The sequence below is a fragment of the Nerophis ophidion genome, linkage group LG15 (assembly GCF_033978795.1).
Source record: "Nerophis ophidion isolate RoL-2023_Sa linkage group LG15, RoL_Noph_v1.0, whole genome shotgun sequence".
Classification (NCBI taxonomy): Eukaryota; Metazoa; Chordata; class Actinopteri; order Syngnathiformes; family Syngnathidae; genus Nerophis; species Nerophis ophidion.
This window is the reverse complement of record NC_084625.1, coordinates 47,923,380-47,936,683: the sequence shown is the minus strand read 5'-3', so window position 1 is coordinate 47,936,683 and position 13,304 is coordinate 47,923,380. Positions and strand designations below refer to the sequence as shown.

The following is a 13,304-nucleotide window of genomic DNA, read 5'->3' as shown; positions in this document are numbered from 1 at the left end:
GTATGTAACATTGGCTGCATTTCTGTGCCATGTTGTTCCAGACCACAGCAAACATTACTTAGCTTGCCAAATATTGTAATAAATGTATTAGAAGAAGACATCCTGCCGTTTCTTTTAACTTGGACACACACATCTATACCTTTTGCCATTAAAAGGCAGTAATTTCCAGTTATCTCACCTTTCCAGTAGCCTCTGATTTACTAACGGTTTTTTAATGTTGTAAAAAATGTGTAGAAGAAATGTTGAATTTCAACATTTTAGTAAACGAAGATTTGCTTCAGCCTGCAACACATAGTCATTTTGATAGCAGGCTTTTATAGCTTATATAGACACTTACGTCATGTGTTGCATTCATTATAACACTTATGTACGGCTTTTCATTTCTTGCAGCTCCAGACAGATTAGTTTTTTGTATTTTTCAACGTTTTGGGTTGCCGACCTCAGCTTTAGTGCATCTAAAACTGTGCGTACAACGTTTTATGGATGTGAGCACACATCATTTTTTAGTTGGTTATCCATGCAACTCTTAAGATCCACGATGTGAAGTGAAGTGAATTATATTTATATAGCGCTTTTCTCAAGTGACTCAAAGCGCTTTACATAGTGACACCCAATATCTAAGTTACATTTAAACCAGTGTGGGTGGCACTGGGAGCAGGTGGGTAAAGTGTCTTGCCCAAGGACACAACGGCAGTAACTAGGATAGCACAAGCGGGAATCGAACCTGCAAGCCTCAAGTTGCTGACACTGCCACTCTACCAACCGAGCTATGCCGCCCCATGTGTTAACTCGTGACAGCCAAATCTGTTTGTAGCTGTCCAAAGTTACTATTGGCTGGCCGCCATTAATAGATGAAGGTATGGAAAACACTGCAATACATCATAATGTCTGTCGTCTCTGAAGAACCTGAGACCGAGAAATGAGTTGAAGTCTTATTTGTGACCCAATTTTTTATTTTTGTTTTTATTTTTAGATCCAATAAATGAATTGGTTGGTGGTCCAAAAAATGCCAAAAGAACAGACATACTTGTTCCTGACACGTGTGAAATGGAAACATCCCACATCGCAGGTACTGATTTTTGTTGTTAATTGAGTGTCATCCACCCATCCATTTTCTACCGCTTATTCCCTTTTGGGGATGCGGGGGGCGCTGGCGCCTATCTCAGCTACAATCGGGCGGAAGGCGGGGTACACCCTGGACAAGTCGCCACCTCATAATTGAGTGTCATAGTTAGTTCCATATCATACCTGTAGTACATAATATACAAACCCCGTTTCCATATGAGTTGGGAAATTGTGTTAGATGTAAATATAAACGGAATACAATGATTTGCAAATCCTTTTCAACCCATATTCAGTTGAATATGCTACAAAGACAACATATTTGATGTTCAAACTGATAATCATTGACTTTCGAATTTGATGCCAGCAACACGTGACAAAGAAGTTGGGAAAGGTGGCAATAAATACTGATAAAGTTGAGGAATGCTCATCAAACACTTATTTGAAACATCCCACATGTGTGCGGGCTAATTGTGAACAGGTGAGTTCCATGATTGGGTATAAAAGCAGCTTCTATGAAATGCTAAGTAATTCACAAACAAGAATGGGGCGAGGTCACCAATTTCTAAGCAAAATGTGAAACTGTTTTAGAACCACATTTCTCAACGAGCTATTGCAAGGAATTTAGGGATTTTACCATCCACGGTCCGTAAAATCATCAAAAAGTTCAGAGAATCTGGAGAAATCACTGCACGTAAGCGATGATATTACGGACTTTTGATCCCTCAGGCGGTACTGCATCAAAAACCGACATCAGTGTGTTAAGGATATCACCACATGGGCTCAGGAACACTTCAGAAAACCACTGTCAGTAACTACAGTTGGTCGCTACATCTGTAAGTGCAAGTTAAAACTCTACTATGCAAAGCCAAACCCATCTATCAACAATATCCTGAAACGCCCCAAGCTCACCTAGGACGGACTGATACAAAGTGGAAAGGTTTTCTGTGGTCTGACGAGTCCACATTTCAAATTATATTTGGAAACAGAGGACGTGGTGTCCTCCAGAACAAAGAGGAAAATAACCATTCGGATTGTTATAGGCGCAAAGTTCAAAAGCCAGCATCTGTGATGGTATGGGGGTGCATTAGTGCCCAAGGCATAAGTAACTTACACATCTGTGAAGGCACCATTAATACAGGTTTTGGAGCAACATATGTTGTCATCCAAGCAACATTATCATGGACGCCCCTGTTTATTTCAGCAAGACAAGTGTTACAACAGCGTGGATTCGTAAAAAAAGAGTGCGGGTACTTTCCTGGCCCGCCTGCAGTCCAGACCTGTCTCCCATCAAAAATGTGTGCCGCATTATGAAGCGTAAAATACGACAGCGGAGACCCCGGACTGTTGAACGACTGAAGCTCTACATAAAACAAGAATGGGCAAGAATTCCACTTTCAAAGCTTCAACAATTAGTTTCCTCAGTTCCCAAACGTTTATTGAGTGTTGTTAAAAGAAAAGGTGATGTAACACAGTGGTGAACATGCCCTTTCCCAACTACTTTGGCACGTGTTGCAGCCATGAAATTCTAACTTAAATATTATTTGCAAAAAAAAAAATAAAGTTTATGAGTTTGAACATCAAATATCTTGTCTTTGTAGTGCATTCGATTGAATATGGGTTTAAAATGATTTGCAAATCATTGTATTTTGTTTTTATTTACATCTAACACAATTTCCCAACTCCTATGGAAACTGGGTTTGTACATATGTATCTCCAGAGAAAAGTCTTGTGCACAACGGCAATATTATTTTTTCACATAAAAAACACATCTCAAAAGGGTAATGGGAAGAAGTATGAACTTTTTGAATCCTCCCTTGTCTACATAGTTTACTTGAAATAATATCCAGTTTCCTCTAAGCCACATTTTATCACATTCATCTGGATCCACATAACTGGATTTGACCAGAACAATACATCAATATGTCATCATAAGTAAGTCATATAAGTAATTTATTCTCACTTTTAAAACAAGCCTAGACCTCACTATGCCAAACCAAAATATTGGATTTGTACAATTTCTTAAATGCTCAACGTTTGAACAGTGTTTGTTGAGCTCAGCACTCAGGCTGTTCCAAACAAAAACATTTCCTTGTGCTTAGTGCTAAAGCATGTATATATTTTGCCATTCCTCTGAGGTTATGATTGAATCTGCTATTATTTAATCAAAAAGTAATTACAATTAAGGTTCGATCACGCACTTGTTTAGTTTTCAGGGATATTCCCCGAGCAGGACACAAAAGATTGTCTGCCCTCAGAAAAACGATGATCCTTGTTTTGCCTTGATTTGAAACCGTGGATGTACTTAATAATGTGACCTGTGTGGATGCTGAAACTGGTGTCTGTCTGATGTCAGGAGAAGAAGAGAACGGGGGAGAAGTGATAGCAGAAACTTGTGTCCTTGAACTCGTCAACACACGTCATGTGGTAAGATAAGTTCATGCTCCTGGAGCTTCTGCTTATTCTTTGTATTTAGTCATCGCCTTAATGCCGAAAAGTATTATCTTGCCCTTTTTTGTCCGCTTTTTATCCAATCTAATTTAAAGGGGTACTGTACTTTTTTGGGGAATTTGCCTAATGTTACTCAGAGGTGGGTAGTAACGCGCTACATTTACTTCAGTAACTTTTGGGATAAATTGTACTTCTACGAGTAGTTTTTATGCAACATACTTTTACTTTTACTTGAGTATATTTATCGAGAAGAAACGCTACTTTTACTCCGCTCCATTTATCTAAATTCGGCTCGCTACTCGCTACTTTTGTTTATCGATCTGTTAATGTTTGTTTTGGTTTAGGACAGAGCTTCAATGTAGGATACACATTCCTGCGTTTCACCAATCACATGCAGTCACTGGTGACGCTGGACCAATCAAACAGAGCCAGGCGGTCACATGACCGGACTTAAACAAGTTGAAAAACTTATTGGGGTGTTACCATTTAGTGGTCAATTGTACGGAATATGTACTGTACTGTGCAATCTACTAATAGAAGTTTCAATCTATCAATCAAAAGTGTAAAGGAAAAAAGACACTTTTTATTTCAACCGTACTTCCCGTCAAAAGCCTAAAGACTGATCGCACAGTTCCTGTCTTCAAAATAAAAGTGCTGCTCCATCGCGCCTGCGCTAACAAAATAAGGGTCTCCGAAAGCCAGTGCAAACAAGCGAGCAAACTACGGAGTTTTCCGCCAATGTATTTGTTGTAAAGTGTATTAAAACGAATATGGAAGCTGGACAAATAAAATGCCCAGAAAAAAACAACTCTCATGTGGTATTAGACAGAAAAGAGGAACTTTTTTTCTCCTCCATTTGAAAACGTGGACGTCTGATTCCAATCAATGCAAGTCATCAGAATCAGGTAATACACCAACTTATATTCTTGTCTTCATGAAAGATAGGAATCTACGTGTTAAACATGCATGTATATTCATTAAAACACCTTTAACATGTCAACAAAAACGGCAAATTAAATAAATATAAATTATATATTGTATATATAAATGATTTGTTATTTGTGTGTATATATGATATGTGTATATGTATATGTATATATGAGGTAGATCACCTCGACTTGGTCATTTATTAAGTAATTGATAAACGTTGAAAAACTTATTGGGGTGTTACCATTTAGTGGTCAATTGTACGGAATATGTACTGTACTGTACAATCTAATAATACAAGTTTCAATCAATCAATCAATCAATGCCTACTGAGCCTATGGTGCTGTTAAGTTATTGTGGCTCAATGTGCCTTATTTTTTTTTATTTTAATGTACTATTATTTAATATATATTATTGTTTTAATTGCTTAAGAGGTATTCCTGGCTCTGAATTTGCCCATTGCTATTTTTATGTTTTGTGCATTATTTGTTGCCGTAATCAGGTTACTCATCAGTTACTCAGTACTAGAGTAGTTTTTTACACAACATACTTTTTACTTTACTCAAGTAAATATTTGTGTGACTACTCCTTACTTTTACTTGAGTAATAAATCTCTAAAGTAACAGTACTCTTACTTGAGTACAATCTCTGGCTACTCTACCCACCTCTGATGTTAATCATTATGAGAGACACGACGATGGATGTTGTGTTTTTTTTTGCATTCTAAATATTGAATAAATGCGATCAAAAGTTTGCTCACAACGGAGCCTATGGGAGCTGTGCAATTCCGCTTACAGAAACCTTAAAAAAATATTAATTGAGGTTTTATATCCATGATGTAAGTATATATATATGTAATGTAGTAACAGGCATATTCATAACAACATTTAATATTTACGTATTTTGGTCATTTTAAGCGTACGCGGCGCATTAATTTTAAAAACACATCACCCTTGCTTCTTTTTTTTTTTTCTTCATCACTAAATATAACTACCGTATTTTTCGGACTATAAGTCGCAGTTTTTTTCATAGTTTGGCCGGGGGTGCGACTTATACTCAGGAGAGACTTATGTGTGAAATTATTAACACATTACCGTAAAATATCAAATAATATTATTTAGCTCATTCACCTAAGAGACTAGACGTATAAGATTTCATGGGATTTAGCGATTAGGAGTGACAGATTGTTTGGTAAAGGTATAGCATGTTCTATATGTTACAGTTATTTGAATGACTCTTACCATAATATGTTAGGTTAACATACCAGGCACCTTCTCAGGTGGTTATTTATGCCTCATACAACGTACACTTATTCAGCTTGTTGTTCACTATTTCTTGGGTTTTATCAAATAAATTTCCCCCAAAAATGCGACTTATATGTTTTTTCCCTTCTTTATTATGCATTCTCGGCAGGTGCGACTTATACTCCGAAAAATACGGTAACTGCAGACTTTGTGAGGGTCAATAAACATAATAAAATATCACCTACTGTACAAGGACTGCTGTCATTAGGATGCCGAGGATTTTCATATATTCCCATTTAGATGAAAAACATGATTATCATCTTACTGTTATTTTATTGTTGTTTTTTTTTAATCATTAATATTTCTACTATTATCCTTTGAATGTTGTGTTTTTATTAACAATTTATGTTTTATGTGACATCACATGGCCAAAGATACGACCTTCTGGAGGAAGGTTCTGTGGTCAGATGAAACAAAAATTGAGCTGTTTGGCCACAATACCCAGCAATATGTTTGGAATTGAAAAGGTGAGGCCTTCAACCCCAGGAACACCATTCCTAACGTCAAGCATGGTGGTGGTAGTATTATGCTCTGAGCCTGTTTTGCTGCCAATGGAACTGGTGCTTAAAATGGGACAATGAAAAAGGAGGATTACCTCAAAATTCTTCAGGACAAGCTAAAATCATCAGCTCGGAGGTTAGGTCTTGGGCACAGTTGGGTGTTCAAACAGGACAATGACCCCAAACACACGTCAAAAGTGGTAAAGGAATGACTAAATCAGGCTAGAATGAAGGTTTTTTAATGGCATTCCCAAAGTCCTGACCTAAACGTGTAGACAATGCTGGAGAAACAAGTCCATGTCAGAAAACCAACACATTTAGCTGAACTGCACCAATTTTGTCAAGAGGAGTGGTCAAAAATTCAACCAGAAGCTTGTGGGTGGCTACCAAAAGTGCCTTATTGTAGTGAAACTTGCCAAGGGACATGCAAGCAAATATTAACATTGCTGTATGTATACTTTTGACCACATTTTCAGTAGACTCATAATAAATTCATAAAAGAACCAAACTTCATGAATGTTGTTTGTGACAAACAAGTACAGTATTTGCTCCAATTACTTTATCACAAAAAAATAAGAGTTGTACAAAGTATTGGAAACTCAAGACAGCCATGACATTATGTTCTTTATAAGTGTATGTAAACTATTGATCGCGACTGTATTTTTATTACTCGACACTATCTGGCTAATGTGCTAACTGTTAGCATTAACATTTTAACATTTGTTTTTCATATTCTTTTCTTAGAAAACTGTGGAAGCTGCAGGACAGCGAAATGTACCAAAATCTTCTTTATTGACTGGTGTTCACCTGAAGTAAGGACAAGATGACAAAACATTCAGGCGACATTGCACCACATAGACCAGGGGTGTCAAACGTACGGCCCAAGGGCCGGATCAGGCCCGCCAACAGGTTTTTATCCGGCCCGCGAGATGAGTTTGCTAAGTATAAAAATGAACCTGAAATTTTTTTAAATGTGTTCACTAGATGTCGTAATAGCAATTCTTTGTATCTTTGTAGATGATGCCACATATGTGGAAAATAAACCACATGATGTTAGAACGTCAGTCGAGGAAAATGAGCAAACTACATGAATAACATACTGTAATTTGATTTTGATATATTTTTTAAACTTGATAGATTGAATATTTAACACCAGTTATCACATAATTTCTTCAGAAAATATAAATAACGACTATTAACCGCAACATGTAAGTGTAAAAAAAAAACAACAACATTATGATTTGTACAATTTCAGAAGGCGCTTGTTCTATTTTCAAACAAAGAAAACAATCTGAAGTTGTCTTTATTTTTATGTTATCGTGCCGTTTTTTTTTACCAGTCCGGCCCCACTTTGGAGTAGATCTTTCTCCACGTGGCCCCCCGATCTTAAAGGAGTTTGACACCCCTGACATAGACCATCCTTTTAACCACTTTTACAATTGAAAATACAATGTGCCCCCTTGTGAAGGCCTCGTCGCATCTCCTCGTCATCGACATCCGTCCAAAGTCCAGACTCCACCACGGACAAGTCTTCATCTCTTTCCCCTCCTGGTAAAAAGTTGGCCATTGACGACTTTAAATGCAAAGAGAAACCGAAAAACGAAGATGGTGAACCAAAAGGGCGAATACCCGAAGTGGAGCAGAAGAAACAAACCTGCAGATCTTCTCACACTCAAAGCTTCAAGCAGTCACCTGACAGCAAGGTTTGCCTTCACACCACACCGAACTCTATTTAATAATACAACTCTAACATTTGACAACCAAACAATTAAACAAGGCGACACGGTAAAGAATCTGGGTATTATCTTCGACCCAACTCTCTCCTTTGAGGCACACATTAAAAGCATTACTAAAACGGCCTTCTTTCATCTCCGTAATATCGCTAAAATTCGCTCCATTCTGTCCACTAAAGACGCCGAGATCATTATCCATGCGTTTGTTACGTCTCGCCTCGATTACTGTAACGTATTATTTTCGGGTCTCCCCATGTCTAGCATTAAAAGATTACAGTTGGTACAAAATGCGGCTGCTAGACTTTTGACAAGAACAAGAAAGTTTGATCATATTACGCCTGTACTGGCTTCCTGTGCACTTAAGATGTGACTTTAAGGTTTTACTACTTACGTATAAAATACTACACGGTCTAGCTCCATCCTATCTTGCCGATTGTATTGTACCATATGTCCCGGCAAGAAATCTGCGTTCAAAGGGCTCCGGCTTGTTAGTGATTCCCAAAGCCCAAAAAAAGTCTGCGGGCTATAGAGCATTTTCCGTTCGGGCTCCAGTACTCTGGAATGCCCTCCCGGTAACAGTTCGAGATGCCACCTCAGTAGAAGCATTTAAGTCTCACCTTAAAACTCATTTGTATACTCTAGCCTTTAAATAGACTCCCTTTTTAGACCAGTTGATCTGCTGTTTCTTTTCTTTTTCTTCTATGTCCCACTCTCCCTTGTGGAGGGGGTCCGGTCCGATCCGGTGGCCATATACTGCTTGCCTGTGTATCGGCTGGGGACATCTCTGCGCTGCTGATCCGCCTCCGCTTGGGATGGTTTCCTGCTGGCTCCGCTGTGAACGGGACTCTCGCTGCTGTGTTGGATCCGCTTTGGACTGGACTCTCGCGACTGTGTTGGATCCATTGTGGATGGAACTTTCACAGTATCATGTTAGACCCGCTCGACATCCATTGCTTTCCTCCTCTCCAAGGTTCTCATAGTCATTATTGTCACAGACGTCCCACTGGGTCATTATTGTCACCGATGTCCCACTGGGTGTGAGTTTTCCTTGCCCTTATGTGGGCCTACCGAGGATGTCGTGGTGGTTTGTGCAGCCCTTTGAGACACTAGTGATTTAGGGCTATATAAGTAAACATTGATTGATTGATTGATTGATTGATTGAAATGTACAAGCCTCACTAAACAGATTATTAGACATTGGAGGGGGGGAATACTTCAACGTTCAATCTATCAATCTTTTATCGTCATTGTCATATTATGTATATTCATGTCAACACAATTTTGTTGGAACATCATACAGCCATATATAAAAGTGCAGAGATGGTGCTGGTCACTGCAACTGAATAGTTTCCTGGTACATACACAGAAAGTACAATAACACTAGTTTTTTATAGCTTTGAAGTAGGACAAGAGAATGGGGGCGGTATAAAGAGTCATATGGGATTATATCGTTGCTGTAACAATGCAATGCCCAGGTCATAATCACGTAAGGAACACTTGAATGCTGGTTTAGGGTCCTAGGGGTGCACATAGGAAAGAGGACATATGATGATTGAATATTAAGGGTGTAACGGTACACAAAAATTTCGGTTCGGTACGTAGCTCGGTTTAGAGGTCACGGTTCTGTACAGTAAGAAAACACCAAAATATAAATTTTTGGGTTATTTATTTCCCAAATTTATTGAGTTTTGCGAGATGAGCCGTAGAGGATGCTGCTGCAGTAGTCGAGTCTGGGGGGTGATGAAGTCATGGATCAGGGTTTCAGCGGCAGAGAAGGAGAGGGATGGACGGAGACGGGCAATATTTTTGAGGAGGAAGAAAGCAGTTCTTGTAATGTGGTTGACATGGTGTTCAAAAGAGAGGTTATCGTCCAGAATTACTCTGAGGTTGTGGATGGGGACGGAGTGGAATTAATTTCATTTCATTAATTTCTACAAATTAATGAAAATGTGAAAAGACAAGCCCTTTTTTATCTGTATTTTGTTGGCCCATGCTCCACCCCTCCACAAAATTCAGAGTATATTTTTTTCCCCCCAAATTCGCCATAATTTAACTGTTTATTTTTGACTCAATGTTGACAGGTTCAAAGTGTTGACTGTGGGAGTCCAGCTTTCAAGAAGCCTAACTCTAGACTGCTGGACCAAAGACGAAACCACCTTCATGGCCACGGCTCCTCACAAAGACAAGGTAAGACCACTTTGCTGTTCTTGACTCTGGGGTGACCTCTTTGTTCTAATCCAGGGGTCGGGAACCTTTTTGGCTGAGAGAGCCAAAAAGACAAATATTTTAAAATGTATTTCCGTAAGAGCCATATAATATTTTTTTTAACACTGAACACAACTAAATGCGTGCATTTTTAAGTAAGACCAACATTTCTGGAGTATAATAGGTCTCTTATTCTTTGTAATAACATTGTTATTCTGAAACTAACTGTGGAGGGGGCGTGGCCCGCGGGCTTGAAGCGAACTGGGGTGGGCCAGGACCGGCCTCGAAATCAGCGAGAGCTGCGTAGATGGCCCACTTGAGCCTTGTTATCTAATCACCTGTCGCTCTGTTATAAGCAGCAGCCAGGAGGAGAGATGGGGATGGGGCTGGAGCCGGAGCGCGAGCGAGATCAAAAGAGAAAAATACAATTGCTGGAAAGCAACTGAGAGACTAATTGAAAAATAAAACAATAGTGTAACTCTGAAACGGGCTCTCATGTCGGTGCTTGGTGGTCTGAAGAACCTCCAGGAGGACAAGCCCCACACTAACCAAAAATAAATAAATAACTTCTTAATGCAACTTCTTGAACAGGTGCGGTAGTAAACGGATGGATGGACTAAAAATGCATGAGAATGTTTTATGTTTTGAACATTATATTTAACACTTATTACAAAAGGAATTATTCATTACTTACCGTGTTAAGCAATGTCAGCTCAGATTTATCCGAGAGCCAGATGCAGTCATCAAAAGAGCCACATCTGGCTCTCGAGCCATAGGTTCCCTACCCCTGTTCTAATTGGATCCGTTTTATGAGCAGAGAAGACGCACACAGTGGAGAACATGTGGAGCATGGACCCTGCGCTCCACTTTTCAATGTATGACAGTGAGCGAGGAGCCGTTGAGGTAAAGTCTTTTGTTCCTGACGTCCTAGACTTAGTTTGCGGGCCATTTGACCCAGTCGGTGCGATTTTCCTCGTTGCTATTGGTGGCTATGACATGATACATTTGCCGTTTGTTTGTACTCAAGCATGAAGAACACGGACAACTGCCTGACAGTGACTGCACTTGGGTCAGTCACAGTTTGCTCCAAGGCCGACGTGCAAATGACGAGGAAGAAGAACACAGTGTCTCCGGTAAATCACTCACATTCCAACGTTTGTTGTCAAATAAAGTTTGAGTGATTGATTGATAGCATGCCGTGCTAAAACCTGACTTTTTTTTTTTTGCATGCCAAGGAATCGGGGAGAAGGCCAACGACAGTCTGGATCGAATGTTTGACGCCACCGGCCATGAAGAGTACATATCTTACATCAGCTCACAAGTTGCCAGTCAGCCATGTGAGGCTATGGAGCAAGAGGAGGACAATGGTATATTATGTTTGAGGATATTCAGTATGCCTGGACAATCTAATTAGGTCAAGTTTTAGGTGACACCATTAGAGAAGCCTTAATTATTTATAGCAGGCCTGGGCAATTATTTGCCTCCGGGGGCCAAATTTAGAGAAAAAATTTGTCTCCGGGACAGTATATCGATTTTTAGGAACACTAATAAAAAACCTTATAATATTGTCTGAATGCTAAAAACGTTATGAAAAACCGGCTTAAAATACAGAATGACATTTTTTATTTTTTCTACTAAATGAGAAACACCAAATGTACATGAAAATAAAGAATGCGGGATATACAATAAATCAGGGGTCGGCAAAGAGCCATTTTGACCCGTTTCACAAAATAAAGAAAACAATGGGAGCCACAAAACTCATTTGAAATTTAAAATGAAATAACACTGCATACAGAGTTTTTTTTTTGCTTTGTGCTACCTGTATGTATAAACTAGGGGTCTCAGACACGTGGCCCGCACCTTAATATGGAAATTTAATGTTAGTGCAGCCTGTGAGTTTTATATGAATGCCGCTTGACAGCATCACACTTGCCAACCCTCCCAATTTTTCCGGGAGACTCCCGAATTTCAGGGCGACTATTCTCGCGAAAGTCCGGAGGTTTTCACCCCAACATCAATAATAAGGACGTGCTATTTTGGCAAAGACTTTAGGGCCCTCTACAACCTGTGTTATCATTTTGCCAGCCCAAACACATGTTGTTTGTGGCTTCTGCAGACACACACGAGTGACTGCAAGGCATACAGGTCACACTGAGGGTTGTGATATAAACAACTTTAACACTCTTACTAATATGCGCCACAGTGTGAACCCACACCAAACAAGAATGACAAACACATTTCGGGAGAACATCCGCACCGTAACACAACATAAACACACAGTGCGGATGTTCTCCCGAAATGTGTTTGTCATTCTTGTTTGGTGTGGGTTCACAGTGTGGCGCATATTAGTAAGAGTGTTAAATGCGGATGCAGATAGCATGGCGGGAAAGCGGGCGCGGTGCGACGACATGTTTTAGAAGAAGTTTAAAGCGTCGTCATCACGGCACGCCCTCAATATTATTGTGCGGGCGAAAAGCGGATAATGATAGCCCCGGGATTTTTCTGGGAGACACACTGAAATCCGCAGGTTGCCGACCCCTGCAATCGATAGATAGTACTTTGATTCCTTCGAGGGAGTTCCCTCAGGAAAATTTAAATTCCAGCAGCAGTGTACAGAATTGAGATCGAATTAAAAAAGTAAATAATGGGAACAAAATAGACAAATATTACAATAAGAATACAAATAAAAAGCAACATTGAGAATAAAAATATAACAGTAAAATAACAATTTAACAAGAGAAACTAGGCAGTAGTGACCATGTTATGAAAAAGTATTGCACTGTTATTGTTTTGCATCGCCTGTCATCCTAGTACCCTCCCTCCCCCTCAGAGAGGAGTTGTACAGTCTAATGGCGTGTGGGACAAAGGTTTTTTTTAGTCTACTAGTTCTGCACTTGGGATGAAGCAGTCTAGCACTGAACAGGCTCCTCTGGGTACTAATAACGCTATGCAGAGGGTGACTGGCATCATCCAGGATGCTCTCTAGTTTTTTCCACAGTCCTCTTCTCTGCCACCGTCACCAGTGAGTCCAGTTTTATTCCGATCGCCCGCCTGTTCAGTTTCTCCAGTCTATAGCTGTCCTGCTTAGATGTACTGCCCCCCCCAGCACACTACCATGTAGT

At 39.7% G+C, this 13,304-nt stretch overlaps 1 protein-coding gene across 5 annotated transcripts in view; it reads left to right on the top strand.

The window, feature by feature from the left end:
* The window catches only part of rbbp8 (retinoblastoma binding protein 8), a 45,143-nt gene that overhangs the window by 15,227 nt on the left and 16,612 nt on the right, over nucleotides 1-13,304 (top strand). For all 5 annotated transcript variants that reach the window (XM_061922297.1, XM_061922299.1, XM_061922298.1 and 2 more), the window contains 8 exons: nucleotides 974-1,069; nucleotides 3,419-3,489; nucleotides 6,989-7,056; nucleotides 7,713-7,947; nucleotides 10,059-10,164; nucleotides 11,000-11,085; nucleotides 11,210-11,315; nucleotides 11,418-11,549. In XM_061922297.1, coding sequence (XP_061778281.1) covers nucleotides 974-1,069; nucleotides 3,419-3,489; nucleotides 6,989-7,056; nucleotides 7,713-7,947; nucleotides 10,059-10,164; nucleotides 11,000-11,085; nucleotides 11,210-11,315; nucleotides 11,418-11,549 — 900 coding nt within the window. The remainder of the gene's footprint in view (nucleotides 1-973; nucleotides 1,070-3,418; nucleotides 3,490-6,988; nucleotides 7,057-7,712; nucleotides 7,948-10,058; nucleotides 10,165-10,999; nucleotides 11,086-11,209; nucleotides 11,316-11,417; nucleotides 11,550-13,304) is intronic.